Source organism: Nyctereutes procyonoides, unplaced genomic scaffold, assembly GCF_905146905.1.
Source record: "Nyctereutes procyonoides isolate TBG_1078 unplaced genomic scaffold, NYPRO_anot_genome, whole genome shotgun sequence".
Lineage (NCBI taxonomy): Eukaryota > Metazoa > Chordata > Mammalia > Carnivora > Canidae > Nyctereutes > Nyctereutes procyonoides.
In genome coordinates, this window is record NW_026575052.1 from 37,687,511 (window position 1) to 37,712,262 (window position 24,752).

At 42.1% G+C, this 24,752-nt stretch overlaps 1 protein-coding gene across 1 annotated transcript in view; it reads right to left on the reverse strand.

Moving 5' to 3' along the window:
• Positions 1 to 24,406, reverse strand: part of ZSWIM6 (zinc finger SWIM-type containing 6) — a 192,763-nt gene extending 168,357 nt beyond the window's left edge. The window contains exon 1 of the mRNA XM_055332605.1: positions 23,731 to 24,406. Within this exon, the coding sequence (XP_055188580.1) occupies positions 23,731 to 24,406 (676 nt within the window). The remainder of the gene's footprint in view (positions 1 to 23,730) is intronic.
• Between the last annotated feature and the right edge of the window lie 346 nt (positions 24,407 to 24,752).

Consider the following 24,752-nt stretch of genomic DNA (forward strand, 5'->3'; position numbering starts at 1 on the left):
AGTCAGTGTATCTGGACTAGAAGAGAAGAATGTGCATTTCCAAGAAATTTCCAGGAGATGCTGATGCTACTAAACCAGGGACCACACCATGAAAACTATGCCAAAACAAAGAATTGACCATCATGTGTTGGTCTGTCCCTCCTTTTTTTCCATTGGATAGTAAGATCCAAAAAACACTTTGAAACTCAAGGAAACACCACCCTTCTGTCTTCATATGAAAATACAAACCTTTAAGATAGTTTCCTTACATTATTACAAAGGCAATAGATTTCTAACAATTTTGAAAGTAAATTTTTGAAAATTTTTGAACAATTTTTGAAAGTAAATATAATTTTAGCTCTCAATGCATATCTTACACCTAGAAACAAAATCTCAATTTTAAATATCAAAACCAATCCACTGAGCTCTTCCTAGCCAGATAAAATGGATTTAGATTCTCAGACTATGGGAAATAACTTAGCCAATGAAGTTTCAAACCTAGAAAATAATCACTTGGTAGATGGATCTTCTACCTTAGAAATTTAAGATTGAAAATAATCCACGAAGAGCAATTCAAGAACAGTGCTTGTAATGATGGCTTAAGAATCACTACAAGATATTTAGATATATGTTGGCAAAAAGTTAAAATCAAGTATGTAATTGAATTATAATTGAAACGTATACCTAAACAAAAAGAACTTATATGAGACCACAGGGTCTAAAAACCAGCACTGAGAGAAAAATGTGAGCCACACATACAATTTTAAATTTTCTAGTAGCCACATTAAAAAAAGGTAAAAAATTTTTAAAAGGTGAAAATAAAAATGAAATGAAATTTAATTAATACATCTCATGTAACCCAAAATACCCACAATATCATCATTTCAAATTTCTAATGATATATTTTACATGCTTTTTATTGCACCAAGTCTTATCTCTGGTCCATGCATTACACATCTCAATTCATTTCAAATGAGGTCACATGTGGCCAAGCAGCTACTACTGTAGACAGCACAAATACAAACAATCTGAAATTCACAACTCTTCACTGAGTACATGGATATTTGATACAGTGGTTGCTCCCTAACATACTGATGTTATTAGCACAGCATGCATGTCCTGTTTGGTTTTCATAAACTACCTGTAATTATATTTTTAAGAATTTAAAGCTTTAAATGTTTGTATTGCTCTCACTTAGTTTCAAAACTAAGCAAACATTTGGCCCCTGACATTATTTAAAAAAAAAAAAAAAAAAGCTTCCCAAGAGAATCACCTTGTAAACAGGTAAGCTCCCATCAACTGCTGATTTACTTGGAGTCCCAAAGCCAGCAGTATCTCAACTGGCCTTTCTCTAGCCCAAGGGAAGACCTAGCAGCCACTGTGGGCCTCTGCACTAGTCCCCACACTAAGGACATTTTCATCTCCTAGGCTTGTCAACTGTCAGAACTACCAACCAAATCCCCAAACTGAAGTACTGGTCCTTTGCTGGGAGGGTACCAGACTGGTGTAACCTGATCATGTTACACAATAGCACGGTTAACTGACGGGACTAGCAGAATTGTGATAAAATGTATCAGGCACATTTTTAATGCGCTTAAAATATTATTTCAACACTAAATTAAAACTAGAAAAGAAAAATCAGCTTGAGGTACTAACTTTAATTATTCATGATCTATAGAAAGAGACTAGACAAATAACTTGTATACAAAATTAAAAATTTAAGTAGACTACAACCATTTTTATTTTCAAAAGGAAGCCAGAGTACAACATTTATTGTCTTTAAGTCATACATCTGATGATCAAAATAGAGTCCAAAATGGAGTACATAACAAGTCACTGAGTACAGGGCAGCAGAATATAAATTATAAACATGGTGCTTTGAGGAAATCCCTACATTATCCTTAATATCTGAAATCCAGGGTTTGAGACTGGTTTACTCGACAGTCCAGTGAGGTCCAATTTTGTTGGGGAGAAGTGAAACGGGCCTCTAATACCAAACCACCTCTGAGCCTCTCAAAAATAATGGACTGCTCCTTCACTTTCCAGAAGTGAATTTTCTTTTGCACATAAAACTCCTGCCATAAGCATAAGTGTACTCATGTGTATGTGCAAGAGTAGTGAGATAATTACATACCCTTGGGGCTTAAATACATCTGGTGTCACATCACACCTTAGGCATATAGTTATTTCATTTTGAACCACTCACTCTGGAGAGTAATTACTCATCCCATAACTTGGTCATAAAAAGCAGAGCTTACTGAGTATTTCAGCAATTATATGGCATAGGTGGATTTTTATATAGCACTTTTGTAAACCAGATAATCAAAACATATACCTTAAAAAGTTAAAGTGCTAGAATTATGACAAGTTATATAGACTTACTAATAAGCCTTTTACAAAGTAAACTGCAGTTGCTACAGACAGACCCAGCTATGGAATAAAAGCTGAACCCATATGCAAAGTTCACTAATTTGAGAAGAAGATATGGTGACAACAAGAATGAGGTCACAAGAAGGCAAATCAAACAATCCAGGTCTTCTAAGGAAGGAACATATGTCTGACTATTTACTATCTTACATTAGCCAGTCAGGTTGCACCTTTACATTGCCTACTCCCAATTGAAAAATAAAGGAAAGAAAAAAAGAAGGAAGGGCAGAAGGCAGGAAAGAAATGAGAGGGAGGGAAAAGAGAGAGAGAAATAAAGGTAAGTAGGGTAGATAGGTTAGTTGTCTTGGCATTTCAGACTAGTGGATTGAACAGCCTCTACAAATGTTCCTTTTTTTTTTTTTTTTTAAGATTTATTTATTCATGAGAGAGAGAGAGAATGAGGCAGGGAGAGGGAGAAGCAGGCTCCATGGAGCCCAACACGGGACTCGATCCCAGGACTCCAGGACCATGCCCCCGGGCCAAAGGCAGGCGCTGAACCACTAAGCCACCCAGGGATCCCCCTACAAATGTTCCTTTATACAATCTCATGGCTACACACAGGAGGAAATAAAGAAAAGGAAAAGACCCTGGTGTTGCCTGGAAAGACATATCTCATCTTTCCTTCCCGGCAAACAGAGGAGCTTCCCCAAAAACAAAAGAGGGAAGGAAAATGTTAAGGCTGACTCTAAGAGTTAGACAAGACTTGAGGCTATAATTTATTAGTAAGGAGAGAAGGTTCACAGCACTTCAGCAAACTACTCAATCTCTGCATCAGTCAGGCTGCTAACACAAGCCATCAGCACTCGGAAGTGCCTTCCAGCAACAGTGTGTGTGCACCTCAGAGGCTTCACGTAGCTTCTATTGCACTTATTTCCTCTTTGTAGCATCTCCTACATACACTGCCCCCAAGTTTCCCACTAAAAAAAAAAAAAAAAAAAAAAAGAAATCAAGGAACTGATGAAAGAGAAAATGGTAATTGTTTTAAGCCCAACTATAAATGTCATCAAATGCTGTAAATGAAGCTCTTCTATAAAAAGGTCGGTAAAGGGGCACCTGGGTGGCTCAGCGGTTGAGCATCTGCCTTCAGCTCAGGTCATGATCCCGGGGTCCTGGGATCAAGTTCTCCATCAGGCTCCCCAGAGAGAGCCTCCTTCTCTCTCTGTGTCTCTCTCATGAATAAATAAATTAAAAATCTTAAAAAAAAAAAAAAAAAAAAGGCTCAGCAAAGAACGTCATATTCAACTTACTATTGGCTCCAATAAGCAAGAAGATACTATGGGTCATATACCCATTACCACTATCAAAACCTAAAAAGTAAAATGTAGCACATCCCAAAAATCATGGGCCACTGTTCAAAGGTCAGGAACCTGATTTTTGTTTTTGTTTTTGTTTTTTTTAAGATTTTATTTATTCATGAGAGACACAGAGAGAGAGAGGCAGAAACACAGGCAGAGGGAGAAGCAAGCTCCATGCAGGGAGCCCAACGTGGGACTCGATCCTGGGTCTCCAGGATCAGGCCCTGGGCTGAAGGCGGTACTAAACCGCTGAGCCACCCAGGCTGCCCAAACCTGATTTTTGAATGGGATTATAGACCCAGACAGAGGGTCTCTGAACAGTTGCTTTCATGTCTGTACAGGAAGACAAGCTGCCTTCAGGAACACCAGAGGAAAAGGTGGTAGAGTGAAAAGATCCCACTTGAGAAGCAGGAGGCCTGAGTGTCCAGGTCTGGCACAGACTGGGTGAGTGCTCCTGGACATGTGATTTAGGATCTTATGCCTCAGATCCCTCAGCCACAGAGTGAAGAGAACATCTTCTCAAAATTGTTATGAGGGCTGGAGATCATGCTGTAAAGCACTGAAACTGGTACTCAAAAGTCGTAGATGTTTTTAAGCTGCAACTACACAGAACAGTAAAAGAATACAAGTTTCAAATTAGAGTTGATTTCTACCACCATCCCAAACAAGATACTGGAAAGAAGCCAAGTTTGTCCAAGACCACTTTAATGGTAGGAAAAAAACTTTATGTGGTAGACACTTGACTGGTAATTTTTATATGCATCACTCTAGCCTGCTACTTTTAAGTTCAACTAGCATGAAGAATCAAAGGTTAATGTGAGCAAAAAAGAAAAAGAGACCGAAAAACAAAGTCTCAAGCACAGGCAAGAATGCAGAGTAATAAACAGGAAAAAAAAAAAGTTGCATACAGACCTTCAATGTGGCCCACAGTGACCCTGCACATGAGCTCTGTCTCCCCTCACCAAGATGCAATACAGATGCCCGTTCAAGAAAAATGAGAAAAAGAAGAAACAAGAACCGACCCACACAAGGCCTTAGTCTCCTGCTGTAACTGCATGCCCTATTATCCACTTAAAACCTTTGGCTGTTTGGCTTTTCCCCAATGATACATGACAAATTTCTCAGCCCACATCATATAAACCCACATACCAATACAAGTGATCCTGATACAGGAGCTTCTCAAGCTCTTCTACAAAAGTCCCTCTAACAGCAGAGACACATGAAAATGTTCATCTGCGGAATCTGGGGGTGGCCCAAAGTGACCACAAACATACGACAGGACTGTTTCTCAAACTGACACATTCTTTGTGGCATAGGTGTAGGAAGAGAAGGTAGATGGAACCACTGAGTTGAAGCAGTGCCTCTTCCTGGAGAGTAAGAAAAACATTTTAAAAGTAAAACATTACTTATTTCATCCATTTATTCAATAAACTTTTGGGAGTCAACTATGTGCAAAGGGTTGTACTAAGAGCTATGGATACAAAAATACATTACACTTACACATAAACACAACATATAATCTAATGGGGAAAACCATCCATACTGTTACAAAGGAGAGAAGTCTTTGCCAGATTTCTCTGAGCAGAGATGCCAAGGCACCAACCAGGCAAAAAGAGGATTCCACTCAGAATAAAGAACGTGGGCAAAAGCGGCAGCAGGGCAGCTTGGAGGCAACTGAAGGGCAGCGAGAAATGTGCAAGAGGCAGATGAAGGTCCAGGCCAGACCATGGTAGGCCTTGCACACCCACAAACAACTTTAAGTCCTCTGAGCAAAGGAAGCCACTGAAGGTGCTGCAAAAGGAGCGTATGGGCAACGGTCACTCTGACCACATTATAGATTCTAAAAGCTGATGCTCTGTACAAAGTATACAGGCTGATTATAACACTCTTACAAATACGTGAAGTCCACTCTCATGCATATGTATACACACACAGAAAGAAAGCATATTCTGTGAAATAAAAAAACCTCTGTGGTACATACTGGAAGTGCAGAAGGCCATTAACAGGCCTTTCACTGTATAGCTAGAAAAGAGAGTGAGGCAGATAGGTCACATCAGCACAGCTTTCAAGGGCAAGACTTAAGAGATCACCTAAAAATAGAATTGAGGGGAAAAACACCCAAAATATCATTTCATACCAAGCTCTTAAATTTTTCCTTGAAACTATTTTTCTCAACACTTTATCTGTAAATGTTTAAATGAGAAGAAAAAGGTTAATCAACTCTTTTTATTGATCCAAGTTGCCAAAAGAAGGGCAGGTAGATCTCAGCACAGTCATATGACCTGAAAAATTCATAACTGTATCTGAAACTGAGTGCTTTGTAACTTCTTTCATTCTCTGCTTGCAGATGGTAAGTAAATACTCATGGAAACCTAAAACTAAACCCAAGTCACCATGCTAATCCATAAGCTGTCCATTCTATTTATGAATATCACTGAATTGATAATATACACACCTCTTTTCACTTTCAGAAGAATAATTCTAGAATTCCAAGTAAAGAGAAAATTCATCAATCATTAGGGTCAAAAACAAGGGAGGCATTAAGACACCAAGGCCATGGCACACCTTGTTGGACGATACAGAAAATGTTTAGTTGCACTAGATCAGGCAACAGGTACAAATCAAAGAAAAACCGTAATGGAGATTAATCTGTAGATGGTGAAACTTGATGTTTTAATGGTAATGAAACAGTTTTTTGAAACAATGTTTCCCTTATCTGATTACAAAATCAATACATGATGATTACAGGATTTTGGAGAATACAGAAAACCAGAAAAAAATAGTCATGGAGAAAATTAGGTAAATTGGAGACATTAAGTAAATAATGGAGAAAATTAGGTAAAAGGGAAACACTGCATAACAATGTATTTTCCTCTAGTGTAATTTAGAATTCAAGTAGTTTCATGTATTCATTCCCGTGTGGGTCTCTTAACAGCCTCATGATAGAGGTGACAGAGGTATAATTATTAACATTTTATAAGGAGTCAAGGAAGCCCAGAGCCAGTAAGTGATCTGCCTAAGGGTACACAGGTAGTAAGACAACAGCCAGCAAAGAGGACTCTAGACTCCTGATGGGTCAGGAATGCTCTCCAAGCTCACGGTCACGGTCACGTGATTAGCAAATGATACACTCACATAAGTGGCCACCTGCCAGTACGTAAAATGAGCAGTACCTGTGAACATCAATCTAAGGCAAGAAAATGCGCAAAGGGAATTGTAGTGTTAATACAAACACACTAATATGCTATGACATCAAATAAGGATAGGAAAATTTACTTGTCTTTATTTTTTTTCAAAAAAGATACTTTTTATTTTTTATAGGTTTTATTTATTTATTCAAGAGAGACACACAGAGAGAGAGGCAGACACAGGCAGAGGGAGAAGCAGGCTCCATGCAGGGAGCCTGATGTGGGACTTGATCCCGGGTCTCCAGGATCATGCCCTGGCCGGGGGCGGCACTAAACCACTGGGCCACCAGGGCTGCCCACTTATCTTTAAATTGTCAAAAAAAAAAAAAGTGCAAGGGATGGGGTGGGGGTGTGTAGAGGAGAGTAAGAGGGTAAAGAGGGCAGGGAGCAGGTGCCTGAGAGAAGAGACACATCAAACCCAGAGAGTATGAGACTCTCTTGTTTCCTTTAGATGTGAATAAGAACCCAGACAGAAATCATTTATTTCCTATCTGAAAGAGACTGAGTAGCTGATGAAGACCAGAGTTAAGACAAAAGTTTCCTTTCAGTCCCAACAACTCCTTCTCAAACAAATTCCCTCTCTTCCTTTCTCCCTCTCCCCTTACACACACCCTGGAGCACGTGTGTGCAAACTCACAGAGTATTTAATTTTAAAATGATTTATTAATTGCCCCCCCCTTGGTGAAAAACAAGATATATATATGACTGTAGTAACTACATACTTTATGATCTGAAGAGAGGACTGCTGACAATTGTGCCAGGAAATGAGGCATAAACTAAGATTGACTGGACAAATGGGAACACATGGTCACCCAATAATGCACTGGGAGTGCACTTTTATTATCAAACTATTGTTCAAAACACAGTTTGGTTATCCCATTTTAGGCAAAAATGAGTCTGAAGCAAATTCCATCCCAAAAGAAAGTCATCAGCATATTGTAGACCAGTTTAATAAGCCATTCCTATTAATTAGCCAGTGTCTTTTCATAAGATGTCAGATCTTGTGGGATGTTTTGAAGTTTTATGTGCTTTATAAGTCATCTGGAAAAAAAGGTAAAAAAAAACTAATTAAATTTATTTTTTGCCAGTTTCTTTAAAAAGTAAAATAGCCAATAAAAGGAAAAAGCAATCTCTTAATCCCTCAAAGGCATTTATAATTGAAAGTTATTTTCTTGGATAACTCAAAAGTACTGTTCTACACAGGAATGCCCAATTTATTTTCTGTTTAGGGTTGGAATGATCAAATAAATAAACTGCTTTTATAACAGCTTTTGGTCAATGCTGTTAACAAGTTAGTAAGCTTAAAGAAAAAGTCCCCTCAAATAACAAAAAGGAAGAAAGAAACTACATTTAGAAGGTTATTTCTATCTGCAGAAATTAAACTGATGATAATAAACCAAGTCCTAACAACTAATCTACCTATCTTGTGGTCATATTCCTATTACATGCCTCTTAATTTAAGAGATTTTATTTGAGAGAGAGAGAGAAAGAGGGAAAGAGAATGAGCAGTGTGGAGGGACAGAAGTTGGGGAAAGGGAGAGAGGGAGTGACAGAGTGAGGGGGGGAGCAGAATCCCCGCTGAGCAAGAAGCCCAATGCTTAACCACCTGAGCAGCCACCCAGGTGCCCCTAAATACCTCTTAATAGATTAAGTTCTAGCAACTCAGATTCAGAAAATTAAATAGAAATTACAACTTGGAGCTTTTTTTCCATCTAAGAGAATTTCACATAGGCATCCACAAAGACTGGGATGTAATCTAAGCTTATTACTCAAGTAACATTTTGACATCTACTACATATACGCTGCATGGGCACTGGCTCACCTGAATTTAAAATTTGCTAGTACCTTATTTTTTTCAACCTAACAGATACATCTTTCACATCTTTTACACCAAAAAGGGACTTTGCATTTAAATACTCTCAGATTTTCATCCCAAAGAATAAGACTAAAAATAAACAAAGGACAACTCAAAATGACTCTGTAACTGTGTATGGCAAAATATGTTTACATCTGTTTGTTAGCACCTCATATTTTGAGTCATGTGATAACCAACTGTTGCTCCCTCTATTAAAGAAGCTTAGAAATCTGCAGTCCTACAAAGGATGTGATTTCTGATTTCTCCTAAGAAATCATCTCTCACTTCCTCTAATATTTACATTTAGGACGAGTTCTAAGTTGTGTTCTCAAGTTTGGAAAAGGTCATGAATCAGATAGGCCAGTATCAGTCTCCACAACAACCCCTTGTAGAATTTCAGAAGGTCAGCCTACTTTTTCACTGGAGGAAAACCATATTATCTAAACGCACCCAATTTACTGTATCTTTTTTTAGAACAGTATGACAGTTTTATTATTTTTTAAATAAGGATTCTTTTTTTGTAAGTCATTTTATTTTTTTTTTATTTTTTAAAGATTTATTTATTTATGATAGACATAGAGAGAGAGAGAGGCAGAGACACAGGAGGAGGGAGAAGAAGGCCCATGCCAGGAGCCTGACGTGGGACTCGATCCCGGGACTCCAGGATCGTGCCCTGGGCCAAAGGCAGATGCTAAACCGCTGAGCCACCCAGGGATCCCCTTAAATAAGGATTCTTTAAAAAGTCAAGACATAATAGAATTTTCTAGATTTATTAAATAAGGCTTCTTGAGTCAGGATCAAAGCTCAATTCTAAGATTAAAAGAGCAAACCAAAAAAGACAACTAGTTGATCCACAATTCCACAACTGCAAAGGATCAAAGAGGGAAGGGGCAACTCAAAGAAGTAAATTTTTTAAATAGCCTTTCAAAAATGCAACAGCCAATACACCCCTAAAACTATCATAATGCAAACTGTCCGGCAGCCCCAGTGGCTCAGCGGTTTAGCGCCGCCTTTGGCTCTGGACATAATCCTGGAGTCCCACATTGGGCTCCCTGCGTGGAGCCTGCTTCTCCCTCTCCCTGTGTCTCTGCACCTCTCTCTCTCTCTCTCTCTCTCTCTCTCTTTCTCTCTGTGTCTCTCATGAATAAATAAAATCTTTTAAAAAATAATAATGCAGACGGTCTTTATATACTGAACTTTCACGATTACCTTCTCAGTTATTACTGTTTTTAAGAGGAGGAACTGGGGGAGGGAGAAGGTTGAGTAAAAAATAACTTTTATATAACAATATTAAATATGCAATCCAAAGAAATATAAATTCTTAAAATAAGCATTGTATACCTGAACATGGCTACTTGAATTTTTTGTGCTTTAACCCATCACAACCACCATTCCTTCCTAAGACCCCAAAACACACACATGCATGCACACAGTTTAAATATATTTATATACTTGTATGTCAAAACACAAATTTAACAGAACACAAGAACTCAGAAGTCTCATGATTTACCAAAATCAAAACACAAGCCACTATGAGCTACTAAGACAAATGCAGACTTAATACATGCACTGAATTTTGAATAAACCCATAATCACTGGCTCCTTTATCACCAAATTTTTCTAATACATCAGAACTTATAAACTATGAAAGCAAATTATTAAAAATGTGCATGAGGCACGCCTGGGTGGCTCAGCAGTTGAGCGCCTGCCTTTGGCCCAGGGTGTGATCCTGGATGGAGTCCCACATCAGGCTCCCTGCATGGAGCCTGCTTCTCCCTCTGCCTGTGTCTCTGCCTCTCTCTCTGTGTGTGTCTCTCATGAATAAAAAAAAAAAATGAGCATGAAAAATCATAAATGAAACAAAATACCGGGCAGCCCGGGTGGCTCGGCGGTTTAGCACCGTATTCAGCCCAGGGTGTGATGATCCCTGGAGACCCAGGATCGAGTCCCACATCAGGCTCCCTGCATGAGGCCTCCTTCTCCCTCTGCCTGTTTGTGTCTCTGCCTCTCTCTCTGTCTCTCATGAATAAATAAATAAAAATATTAAAAAAAAAACAAATTACCTTTAAAACAAATTTTTTTAAAAATATATCCATTTTAAAATAGAAGTACTTTGCCATAAATTGATAAAATTAATAGTTTTTTGAAAACGTTTTTTCCCACTGCAATAGTCCTTATTAAAAGCAAAAATACAATACTATCTTGTACTTTGGAATTTCCTACATATGAAACAGCTTAGACAAAATGCTAATTTTTTAGTAAGTTGCTAAGAGAGATCCCTGAAAATGGCAAAGACATTTTCTCTGGCAAGTTCCACTAAGGAACATCATTTGAGCATTTTGCTTATAAGGACTCTAAACCACACTAGTCAAAGTACGTTCTGGGCTTTGGTTTTAAAGCCCTTAGCAAAGGGAACACTGACAAGCTGACCTGGTACTGATATCATTTACATGACTCACCTAAATAAAATATAATTTACAGTAAGGATCCATAACACAGTCACTTACCTACTATCATCCAGTAGATTGCAGTGTTCTATGAATCATATTAAGTTATACAGATAGATCTATGTAAGTGAACACCCATCTAGAGAAACATACATAGATCAATGGATCTTTTTCCAAGACACCTTTGGAATACCTAGTTATAACCACTAACTGCAGAAAGACACCAAATGGTACAATTACTACACTGTGTAAGAGATCAAAGTACTTGATAATCTATACCCAAGACATTTTGATTACATTTCTTAATGAAATTTTTATTTGTACTCTAAGTAAAAAGAATAAAATATTCTTAGCTCAGGAACAGCAAGCTGCCCACAGCTTGTGCTCTTATCCACAAAGTAAGCACCTTGTTTTAAGATGTAAAAATATAAGGGCAGCCGGGTGGATCAGAGGTTTGGTGCCACCTTCGGCCCACGGCGTGATCCTGGAGTCCGGGGATGGAGTCCTGCGTCGGGCTCCCTGCGTGTAGCCTGCTTCTCGCTTCTCCCTCTGCCTATGTCTCGGCCTCTCTCTCTCTCTCTCTCTCTCTCTCTCTCATGAATAGATAAAATCTTTTAAATAAATAAATAAAAATAAAAATGTAAATAAACTCTAAAACATCTGCCTTCTCTAAGCTATTAGACCAGAAATTCACCTTTCACTAAATCCCTCACCTAAAACTTTATTTCACAAAAGTGAATTCAGCAGAATCCATCCAATAACAACCTTAAAGACAAAGTGAAGAAAAAAATCCATTTGATTCTATTTCTAGTTATTTTGGCCAATTATTTTGTGCTACCTTAAGAAGGACATCAGATCAATTCATGAACTAAATGTTACCCTGCCATTCAACAGATCTAAGTGTATTACACCACTACTCATTGAATAAGTGAATAACCATCATCCCTGGTTCTATTCATATTCAGTGTAGTCGATGGTACCCTGAAAATCATCCCTAACGTAACCTCAGCTTATCTACGTACCACCCAAGAATATATGCAATGTTCACATGGCAGCCCCTTCCAAATATACAGATTCACTCTCCAACATTCTTTGTACTTTTTTTCCAAAAATATTCAAGAACAAATACAACTTACTTTTCATTTTGAGCACATCTAGAAATCAAGTAAGTCCTGAAATTCACATGTACATCTGAAAGTTTAAAACAAAGTTTGCAAATAAAATCCACATAATACTGCCTGTAGAGTGTACAGAATCTAGACCCAAATCGTGATATTCCAAATACCTCGTTACTCCCTACAAGAATAGTAAGCTCTTTTTTTTGGCGCCCCCCCCCCCACACACACACACACATTTCTATAGCATTAACCAAAACGAAACACACCCTTTGCTGGGTTAGCAAAGGGTACACTGACAACTGTAGGGAAAAAACAGCACAAGTGTTTTTTAAAAAATGTCTGATGACACCTGTAATTACATAAACCAATTCTGACTCTACAACTTCAAGAGCAGTGGCAATTTTAAAAGACGCCTAAGGCATATTAAATAAGTCTGGCAAATTTCACACTTCTTGGTGCCACCACAAAACCAAAATTACCAAGCAGGATCTAAGTGTGACCTGATAAGGCAATTTGTAAATCTTTCTCCCATCTAAAATAGTTATAATAGTATGATGACCACTATCAAAAATCAAGCCTTTCTTAAAACAAACATCCCACTTCAAAAACGAAGAGATAAGTAGAGTATCATAGTGGATGATACGTCTGAAAATTAGTTTAGTCAGATAACTGAAAAGTTCAGTTTTTGACATGTGCCAGCAGTCCCAGAACGTGCTGGCCCTGTGCCCTCATGGCCTGGTGCCAGCCTGACGCAGGGCCAGGCTAAAAATAGCAGCCAAGCAGCAGCTGGAACACACAGGTCCTCGTGACCTCAGCTTTCTTCCCCTAAATCAGGGGAGGTTGGAGGGGAGGAGACAATGCAGGCAAGGAAGGGAATAGAACAAGCTCTTGGCTGCTATTTCCTACCTCTTCAGGATTTCTGGCAGTCTTTCTTTTCCTACCACTCGATCCCTACTACCCCTCATCCCCTCCACTCCATTTCCCCCCACTCAAAAAGGAAGAAGGGCAGTGAAGGAAGTAGAGAAAGTAAGGAGACAGTATAACACTGAAGAAGGCTGGGTTCAGAGGCTCCTCCACCTTCTACCCTCAAGTCTCACTTGACTTTACCATCATCACAAAGCAGCCACTGGTCACATCTGTCCTAGCTTTACCACTGTCCAGAGGAAGGAGAAGTCAAATATCACACAGGTGACTGGCAAGGAAGGGAAGGCCTAAAAGATGGCGCCAAGAGTACAAAATCCGAAGCCCTAAGGAAGCGTAAAGACTGCTGAAAGAAAAAAATAATAAAGTCCTAAAGAAACAGGGCAAATGTATACAAAAAAAGGTCCTCACTCACATACACCAATCAGATTACAAATTTCTGTTACTTGAGTTTTAGGGGTTTATTTTATGAAAAATAAAACCATGACCATGGGCAGCCCAGGTGGCTCAGCAGTTTAGCACCGCCTTCAGCCCAGGGTGTGATCCTGGAGTCCCGGGATCAAGTCCCACATCAGGCTTCCTGCATGGAGCCTGCTTCTCCCTCTGCCTGTGTCTCTGCCTCTCTCTGTGTCTCTCATGAATAAATAAATAAAATCTTTAAAAAAAATTTTAAAAAGCCATGACCATCTTCTTTGTAGGAGTTAATATAAAGTGGTAGCAGGAGCAAAGGTTGAGCATAACCAAATACAGTGCTGCCTTCAAGTTCTGCAGGCCTTCACCAAGAAAGACCATCACAACACTAGAAGAGGCTCCAGGCTCTGCTGCTACACTGAAATTATAAAATATTCCTCATTCATAGGAATGCTGGTCATGGTCAGCAAATATTTTAAGAGGTACAACGTGGCACATACATACAGCATTCGAAATTGTACTAACCCAATTAAGTAAGACAATTTAAATCTTACTTCTGTGGATTCACTCTACATGTGATCTTCCTATGCATATTTTCTATATAATAACATCTATCATTAGAGATCTGACACCAATTAACAATGAAAAATGCATTAAGTAAACAGAGAGACTGTTAAATAAGGCAGGATCAGGCAGTGAGTCACCTGAATTTTAAGCACATTAATTCACTAAATGAGCTTTCAATTTATCTGATCAGCTTGTTCCGTTAATAAGAGTTTAAATGTACTGACAGGTCCTACTGCATCCTTCAAATTAACATCTTTCCAATAAACCCCCCAAAAAAATATTAAATCTTCTTACCAGCAACAAGAAATAGTATGATTTTTAATCATAACGTTTAATGACTTCTTAAAAATATCACAACAGATTATCTTGGCTTCATATTTACTACATTTAGACCTAACCTAGAAGTTATTCCTCTTTCAAAAATTAAAAATGCCCAATGGAAGATGATCAAAATCACCCCACACAACCATCTGCCAAACCTAATAAAATCCACATAATACTGCCTGTTGAGTACAAAAAATCTAGACCCAGATCATGATATTCCAAATACCTTGTTTCCAAATACCTCCAACTTTTGAAATGCAGTGTTTCAAGTCAAATTTCAAAATACATTCTAAAAATCACAGCTGTGATTACAATTTAAAATTCTGGATACTATGAAAATCACTCTAGAAAGTAGAAAGACTAGAAATCTAAAGACTGACCTTCTGGTATAATTAATGATGACACAGCACGGGCAGTACTTACTTAGAAGGTAAGAGCACCAGTCAGAGAGGTTGTGTCTGGCTCGCTAATGTATCAGCCAGTGTGACTGGGCAAAAGTCACTCATCTTTTTCCTATGCTTTGGTTTCCTCATCTATAAAATGAGGATGATAAAAGTACCTACCCTCTTAGGAATGTTAAGAAACATAAAGTGCTTGGAGCAGTATCCGGCACAAGGTTAATGCTATGAGAAAAAGTGTTACCTACTATTATTACTATTAGTAGGTACTGCTGCAGTAGTATTAAACAGGCCCACTGTAAATCACGCTCAGCTCAGTGAAGAAACGCCTCCAATCATACAAGAGGTCTTTCAGAGTTGGAGAGAGTACTCAAGTTTTGAGACCACATGGATCACCTCCGAGACCCTTTACATCTAGCAGCTATACCATCTACTGGCCTAAGGGAAGGGGACACTGACAAAAACACTGAAAAACTTACAAAAACAAGTCAAATGTAGGCAAAACTGATTAAGTTTTTATACATATACTAAATTCAGAACAATCACATTTCTTACCAGCTATTAACTTCTGTTGTTCCGCATAAGCATTTTAAACTTTTGTCGGTTTTGTTTTTTGTTTTTTTAAAGATTTTATTTACTTATTCATGAGAGAGACAGAGAGAGATGCAGAGTCACAGTCAGAGGGAGAAGCAGGCTTCCTCCAAGGAGCCCGATGCAGCACTCGATCCAGGGACCCCAGGATCACGCCCTGAGCCAAAGGCAAACGGTCAACCACTAAGCCACCCAGGAGTCCCAGCATTTTAAACTTTTGGTAAATTCTTTACTGCACAGATGTAAAGGCATAAGAGTAAATTCAAGTGTATTCACACGACCGTAACACAGTTTCATATGGTGAACACTCCTAACTTTTTCAAAACTTTAATCTCATCTTAGAACCTCTAAAATTTCCAAATGTCTACTAATATTTCACATTAGCACATATTTAGCATGCTAGAACCAGTGCTTAACTGAAGCCATTATATTTTGGCCCAATACTAAAATGCTATCTAGAAATACTTTTATAACATTCAACAAAATGTCAGCCAAATAATCTCTCCAACAGTCCGGTCATGCTATAAGAATATGCCTGTCCTGGGTCACCTGGTTAGCTCAGTCAGTGGACTTTGCAGCTATTGATCTTGGGGTTGTGAGTTCCAGCCCCATACTGGGTATAGAGATTACTTAAAAAATAAAATCTTTAAAAAATAACAATAACAACAATAAGGTTTGTGCTGGGGCACCTTGCTGCTTCAGTCAGTGGAGCATGCAATTCTTAATGTCGGGGTCGTGGGTTCAAGCCCGATGGTGGGTGTAAAGATTACTTACAAATAAAAAAATGTTTAAAAAAAAAAAAAAAAAAAAAGAACATGCTTGTCCTGAGTTCTGTGGTTTGTGATACTCACCAAACAATCCACACAAAGACAAAGGCAGTGAAGAAACAGAAATTCAAAGTTTGGCTTTACAATTTACTATCCCTCAAAAAAAAACAAAACAAAACACAAAAACAATTACTATCCCTCTCTGGACAAATTACTCAACATGTCTGGGCCTCAGCTCTACAAGTAGATAATGACTATCATGCAAAAGTATTTTGTAAAGACAGCTTCTCATCTGTTAGCATATTTTAAGAAGAAACAGCACAATGCATCTGTACACAAGGGTCGCCGAAATATGTTTTGGGTAATGATACTCAAATGACACCTGGGTTCATCTCCTTTTGTGCTCACTTGTGAATATCAAATTAGTTACAAATACATAAATAAGCATATGTAAATATATACAATACATATTAACTGACACGAAACTAATTATCACTTAGGAATCCCACAAATAGAAAACACTTAGCATATCCTCAGCAACAGAATTCACTTACTATTTGCTGAAATTCAATCTTTAAGTTTCCAATGAAAACCAGATTTTGTACTGCATTCTCTCTAAAGCTTGATATAGCTACCTTTTCTAAATGAGGAAAATAAAGGAAGCATCCTATTTTTAAAGAACTGAAAAACCAGGTACAAAGCATATTCTTAGCAAAACACAGGGCACTGAAGCCAAAAACTGTAAAGATACTTAGGTTTTTAGAACAAATCTAACCAACATACTTTATTTTTGAGACTCTGGCTAGGACTGAGAAACGAGAGTCTCCTTTTTTTTTTTTTTTAGATTTTTTTTTTTAATTTTTTATTTATTTGTGATAGTCACAGAAAGAGAGAGGGGCAGAGACACAGGCAGAGGGAGAAGCAGGCTCCATGCACCGGGAGCCCGATGTGGGATTCGATCCCGAGTCTCCAGGATCGCGCCCTGGGCCAAAGGCAGGCGCTAAACCGCTGCACCACCCTGGGATCCCTAGAGTCTCCTTTCATGGGGCAAGACTATGTAAAATTTTTCCCCAAATTACCATGTGATACTGATTTCTCTCAAAAGGAGTCCGAGAGTCTTTCCATACATTTCAAGAAGGAAACAAGTTTGTGTTTTCTAATTTACAGTAATCCCCAGTTACATATGTCAAAAAATTAATAAACCAAGAAAATTAAATTAGGCTTTTTTTGTTGTGAGAAAGCACTGCTGTTGAACTTACACCATAGTAATTTGAAAGATAACTAAAAATGGTTTTGTGGGTTCCATGCAATCTATCACTTAAAAGCAGTTGCCTATAATCTGCTTTGTTCCTAAAATGCTTATACTTACCTATAATCTTCTTTCTTTTTAGGATATTTGTCCTCTTAAATATAACAGTTGTAGGTCAATGGCAGGTCAGGTTTAATGACTGCACCTATAAAAATTTCTAACTCCTCAAAGAGTTTGTTTTTGTTTGTTTTTGTTTTTTTTTTAAAGATTTTTATTTATTTATTCACTCATGAGAGACACAGGGAGAGAGAGAGGGGCAGAGACACAGGCAGAGGGAGAAGCAGGCTCCATGCAGGGAGCCCGACACGGAACTCGATCCTGGGACTCCAGGATCAGCCCTAGGCCGAAGAAGGCAGGTGCTAAACCGCTGAGCCACCCAGGGATCCCCTCAAGAGTTTGTTTTATCTTAAGTATATGTAACTAAGCTTCTTTTTTTTTTTTAATTATTTATTTATTTATTATAGTCACACAGAGGGAGAGAGAGAGAAGCAGAGACACAGGCAGAGGGAGAAGCAGGCTCCATGCACCAGGAGCCCGACGTGGGATTCGATCCCGGGTCTCCAGGATCGCGCCCTGGGCCAAAGGCAGGCGCCAAACCGCTGCGCCACCCAGGGATCCCTGTAACTAAGCTTCTTAAAGGTACCATATTCATTGTGAATTACTGAAGAAAACTGGTTTTCTAACACAAAAATATAGAGCATGTAAGCATGTGGAATTACTACTACAGATCCAAACATGTAATTTTTAAAAGAGGCAGCTTATTTAAGAAAAAAAAAAAAAATCAGTATTGATCCATTGCCATCCTGTTCACTGAAAATATTACCAGCTGAAATCAAAGATTACTAACTAAACCCTTAGTATGAGCGGGACCAGAAAAGTTACGCTGGTCCCCGTCTTTCCAAATGAAACATTTAGACTTAGCATTGATGGTAATTGATTATCCATTGTGAAAAAGAAAAAAGGCCCAGGATAAACATCTAAAAAATCGGCCAAGACATACTTAAGACAATAACGACCTGAGTTGTTCAATTAATTGCAATAATTCTTCTATTAGAGGATGTGTTCCACAGCATCCTGATGTTTCTAAAAGAAAACGCATCAAAGTCTTTGCAAAAAGGATGAAATCCAACATACAGTTGAAATAAAATAATGGGGATGGCCTTTTCTCCTCCAACCCGAAGGTATACTCAGAATACGACGCTACGGCAAGAAGTTAAAGACTGAAGCAACAGTAAAGATATTCGCTTATTCAAATCAGCAATTCGCCTTCCAGTATTTTTGAAATCTTTAGGCTACAAAAAGTATTGTTTCCTGAACACTTAGATTTCCTCACCGGACCAATACTAGCCATCAGAGAACTAAATATTAACAACAAATTCCAACATTTTCTCACCTGAAACTGAAATTTTAACTTTCTTCGGAACAATGCTGAGCACGCATGAGGTACACAGATACTTTCCCAAAATCAACAACCGTAAGCAAATCAACTGGCACGAAATAAATACATAATGCCACTATAGTTTCAAATTTTTTTCTTTTGTGTACTTCTTCACTAATCAAAAGGCAGAAAAATGTATAGGATCTGATTTTAAACCATTCTATATTATCACTTCACTCTTGAAAATGCTTTCAATGAAATATACTATCACCAATAAACGAAACACCCAATTCTGAAAGTGCACCTAGAATCACATCTTTACATAACAATCTCTGATCTATAAAGAAAATCAAAACCCTCAAGTACAACTTACCCTTAAGTCAATTAAGTGATTAAAATTTTATCCACCCAAATTCTAAAAAAGGTTCCCTTTTACTGCCTTGCCACCCTCTAAAACAAGAAATTTTAAGTTATGAATCTGAAAACAACCGTAATAACGTGCTTACCAAAGAATTAGAATTCTGAACAAAATTCTTTTCTCCCAAGTTACCAGCAAAACAAAACAGAAAAAGCAACTCTTTTTGAAACTTATCTCTTTCTTGCCCATACTAAAGAGAAGATCCCAGTTTTATTTAATTAAACACTTCTCGCTTTTAAAATTAGCACAAAAGGAAACTTGTCCGTTTCAAAACAAAACTGAATGCACGCCAATCTTCAGAAAGGGAACATACATACCCCAAAACAAAAAATATAAACTAATTAAAAGACACAAGAATAGTTTGTCTAAGATTTTCTATGACAACAAATACATGCTTCTTTTTCTACTTTGAAATCTGACTCATAACACAATCATAAAAAGAAAAGTAAAATCCTCCCCAAGACTTTGCCCATCCACCTAACTGCCCTTCCCCAAAGATATCCACTATGCAACGGCTGCTTGTGTAGCCTTCCATTTTTATGCATCTGTAAGTAAAGTCTTTCTTGTTTTTTATTGAAATTACAGCCCACTATATGAACAGCTGACTTGTTTTTAAACGAAATATTCTGGTCACCTTTTCTTGTCAGTACATATTTCTCTCCTTCACTATTTTTCATGATTACATAGAATTCCATTGAGTACTTCTTAACCACTTCCCTTCTGATGGAAATTTCCATGGACTCCAGTTTTTCCAGCATTACAAATCATACTGCAGTGAGCACTGCTCACTGTATCGAACATTTCTGGGCACTAATATCAATGTATCTGTCAGATAAATTCCTAGAAATGACACAAGAAAGACTGAGCCGAGCAGCAGCTGGGGAGGTAGCATCTTCTCCTACCTCCTCACCCAATTCTGGGTACCATCTCCCCACCTTTCTTGACTTGGCAGATGAACATGGCATGTCACCTTTACCTGTATCTCCCTATGTAAGAGTGAAGACTAATGATTTTATTACTCATTTGCATTTCTTTATGAAAGGTGTTGCCCATTTTTTAACTTCTTGATCTTTTTTACGTTTCAATCAATTTTTCAGAGTTCCGTTAGCCTCCATCGGGCTGCAAGTATTTGCCACAGTTAGCTGCTTATGTTTTCAGTCCTACAGAGATTTTTAGTTTTTTTATCCAGTTAAATTTGTCTGTCGTTTAATTTATTTGTCTTTATAATTTGAGTTCCAGATCATATTAGGAAAGCTTTTTGCCAGGCAAAATTTTGGGGAAGTTTTTCAACGTGATTTCCAAAATTACTTCAATAATGCCGATAATATTTACATACAAGCACCCTCAAGCAATGGCTCCCTTCTAACAGATCATTATTCAGTAAAAACAAGCAAAGTATGCTTTCTCTAAAACTTCCTATAATCAGCTGATGGACAGCTCTGCACCAATTAAATACTGTTTACAACTACTACCCCAAAGGTTTAAATTTTTTTTTCCTTGAAATTTCTTCTTAAAATGGGAGTTGAAAAATAACTAACAAGTATGTTTAATTTCCGGGAAGTCCCAATTCTCTGACCCTCAATCCCTAGATAATCTTCAACAGTGTCAATATAAAAAAATAAAGTCCAAAAACTAGATTTTACCTATTGCATCTATAATTTAGTCACCTCTACAAAAGTACATGAATACTTCTGTATGAACAAACTTGTAGTTCTGCAATACCAGAAAACTGCTCTGGTCCTGTCATGGTATCGTGTTCCTTTCCAATTCCAGGTTCTGAAGCAGAAATGACTTCCACCTCAGATTGCAAAATTATAAATAAACCTCTTGCCTTAGTATACCAATTTGACCTACCAATTAAAGCCAAATTAGATGGTTTTTCTAGTCATTCTCTCCGTTCTCCATCAAGAAAAAAAAAAAAAAAATCCTGATCGTAAGTCTTCTATCTCAGTGCCAGCTGCCAGGCATTTAACAGCCTTCCATCTCGTAAGCTCACTGGCACAACAAGTAATACAACTTCGAAGTTAAGGAAACTGGCAAAACTCGGAGGGGAAAAAAAGAATATTTTCCATAATTTGTACAGCACTTGTTTAGCAAGTATGTAAGTGTTTCCGAAAGGGTGGTCAACTCTTCAAACTTTGAAAGAACCATCATACTGTTTCACATCCACCACTGCCAACTGCATTCAGTGGCCTCCTTCCCCTTTGGGGACTATTCAAAAAGTTACTATTTTCTTTTACAACTCACCCAGGCCTCTTCGCTGATGAAAGCAGGCAAAGCCCACGCTGTGTGTCTGTCTCCTAGAGAAGATTGCATCTTTTATTTATCGCCCCTTGGCTTTATTTTCACAGTGAATTCCTGGCTTAAATGTAATCAGCCAAGAAACCCTCCCTATGTGCTCTCCTGTCATTCCTCATTGCTTGCAAGCAGAGTCAAGCATAGAAGGGGAGGGAGAAGGAAAAAAAAAAATCCAACATTGCCAGCCAAGCCATAAAAATTCCCAAACTCTGGTTTGGTTATACTGAGAAACCATGGATGTGCTTCAATCCATTTCAACCCAGCAGGAACCAAGGGGGGGGGGGACGTGGGGGGGGGGAGAGGTGTAACTTTAAAGAATGCTAATTACATTAAAAAAAAAAAAAAAAAAGATGGAGAGCCTCAAAAGTAAGTTAAACCCTCTCTAGACCCAAGGAAAAGGTACCGAACCTCGAAGAGACAACGCTGGGGGCTGCCTTTGGAAACAAATGACCATGCAGAAAATCACGTTTGCAGATTGCATTAGAATTCAAATTAACCAGAGAGGATTAAACAAACCTTAATTCTCTTTTGGGGCCCCTACCCAGACCCCCGCTCGACTCCCAGAGAGAAGGATAAAAAGAACGGACTACGGGAAGAAAAGACGGGGATTCGGGGCCGGAGCCGCGTGCAGCCCGGTCCCCGGCATCGGCCCCGGCGCTCGGCACCACCGCGCTCGGCACCAGGACGCTCGGCGGCCGGCGCTCGGCCAAGGGGCGCGGGGAGCGCGCCGGCGGTCGGGAGGCTACGGGCGCGGGGGCCCGGACCGCATTGTTCCTCTCGCAGCCCCGCAGGGCAAGAGCTCGGGCCCGCGGGGAACGCGGGGGCGGGGCGGGGCGAGGCCGCGGGGAGCCTTTAAAGTCGGCATCGGAGGAAACTCTCCTGGTCTGTCAGAGAAAGGAGGGCTGCGCAGCTTTAAATCCCAAGTCCTCCTCTCGCCTTTGTCAAACATCTTCTACTTTACAAGCTCTGGAAAGAGATAGAGAGACTCTTTTGTTTAGTCCCCCTTTTCGGGGGGCGACGGGACACTGAAAGGGGCACAAATAAGCCTGAAAAGGAGAACAAAGTGCGGGGTCGCGCGGGGCCGCGGGGGCCGCGGGGGCTGCGGGGCGGCCGCCGAGCCTGAGCCTCTGCCTCGCGCTCCCACCGCCGCCGCCGCCGCCGCCGCCGCCGCCGCCTGCGAGCGCAGGGCCCGTAACCGCCGCCGCCGCCGCCCCGCGCCCACCAAACTCCGGCCCCGCACACGGGGCAGCGCCCAGCGACTCGGGGACGCCCGCGGGGGGGGGGGGCGGCCTCCGAGGACGCGGGGCCCCGGCCCGCCCCCCCCCCCCGCGCGCCTCCCGGGCCGGGCATCCCAACCCCGGGCTCAGCCCAGACGCCGCCGCGGCCGCCGGCCCGTCGGGGCCCCGACACGAGCCGCAGCCACCGAGAGGCAGCGCACCGTCGTCCCCACCCCTCCGACCCAGGGCGCGGGGAGGGGGCAGCGGAGGAAGAAAGAGGCGCGGGCGCGGGCGAGGGCAGGGCGGGCGCGGGGCAGGGGCAGGGGCAGGGGCAGGAGCGCGGCCCGGTCGCCCGCTCGGCCCCGCCGGCATTGTCTGCGCGGCCCGCGCCCCCTCCCCCGCCCCGCACGGCCCCGCCACACACACCCTCCGCCGGAGCCCCGCCGTCCGCCGGCGCCTTTGTCCACAACCACCCCCCCCCAAAAAAAAGGGCGAGCGACCCCCCGGGACGTGCTCCCCGGGAGGAGGGCGCGGGAGGCGGCGGGCCGGGCCCCCCCGGCACCCACCCGCCAGCCCCGCCGCGGGGCGAGTCCTGCTGATTCATTTCCCACTCGCGCTGGCCCGTCCGGGGAGACGGGGGCGGGGAGGGGCGAGGAGGAAATGGGCGCAGCGCTCCGGGGCACCGGGCGGGGGTGCGGCCGCGCCGGGCGGAGGGGCTGCGCGGAGGACAGGGGCCCGGCGCCCCCTCCCCCCGCGGGACGGACGGGCGGGCGGACGCGCGGACGGGCGGCCGGCCGGCTCCGGGGCTGCCCCGTGACTCACCGACTTGCAGGACGTTGTCGACGCAGCCGCTCTCCAGCAGCGCGATGCCCCGGCGGAAGGGCAGCCGCGTCTCGTCGCCGCCGTCCGCCGCCCCGGCGGCCCCCACCGACGGGACCCCGGCCCCGGCCCCGGCGGCGGCGGCGGCGGCGGCGGCGGCAGCGGCGGCGGCGGCCGAGGTGGCGGCCGGCGAGGACGAGGAGCCGCCGCCGCCCGCGCCGCCCGCGCCGCCGCCCGCGCCGCCGGGGCCGCCGCTGTCGTCGCCGGGGCCGCCCGCGGCGCCGCCGCCGGTGTTGAAGGACGAGTACATGCAGATCTCCCGCTCGCTGCGGGGAAAGGACCAGTACACGATGCGGCGCTGCACCGGCTCCGGGATGCGCTCGAAGCGCTCCTCCACGCGCTGGAACGGCCACTTCTCCGCCACCTTGCGCGCCGCGATGTCCAGCAGCGACTCGGGGCTCTGGGTCTTGCCCGGCGGCAGCAGCCCCAGCGCCGCGCCGCCCCCGCACGCCGCCGAAGCCGCACCGCCCGCCCGCTGGCCCGGCCGACAGGCAGAGCTGTAGCCGCCACCCGCTCCTCCGCCGCCGCTGCTGCCCCCGCCGCCGCCGCCGCCGCCGCCGCCGCCCGGCCGGCAGCAGAGCCGTTTCGCGGGAGGAGGCTGCTGTCCGCGCTCCGCCATGACCGCGCCGCTTCTAACCCGACAGCGGAAGTGCCGGGACCCTATAAACGGCACAAGGAAGCGCGACACGCACACGCCGCGGCGACGCCACGCTGCCATCTAGGGCCCGCCGCTCCTTGTACGGGCACCGGAGGCGGGGCCTCCCCCGTGACGTCAACGTGGAGGCGGGGCACCGATAGGGGGACCTAGGGCCAGGGGCGGGGACTATGCAAATCGCTGAGCTGAAACATAAATAGAGCGCTCGGCGGACACGGGGGTAGCGGGGGCGGCGAGGTTGGGTGCCCGACGGGTTGTGAGAATGTCAGGCCGGCGTGACGCGGGGGGCGGGGCTCAGGCGGGGTTCCCG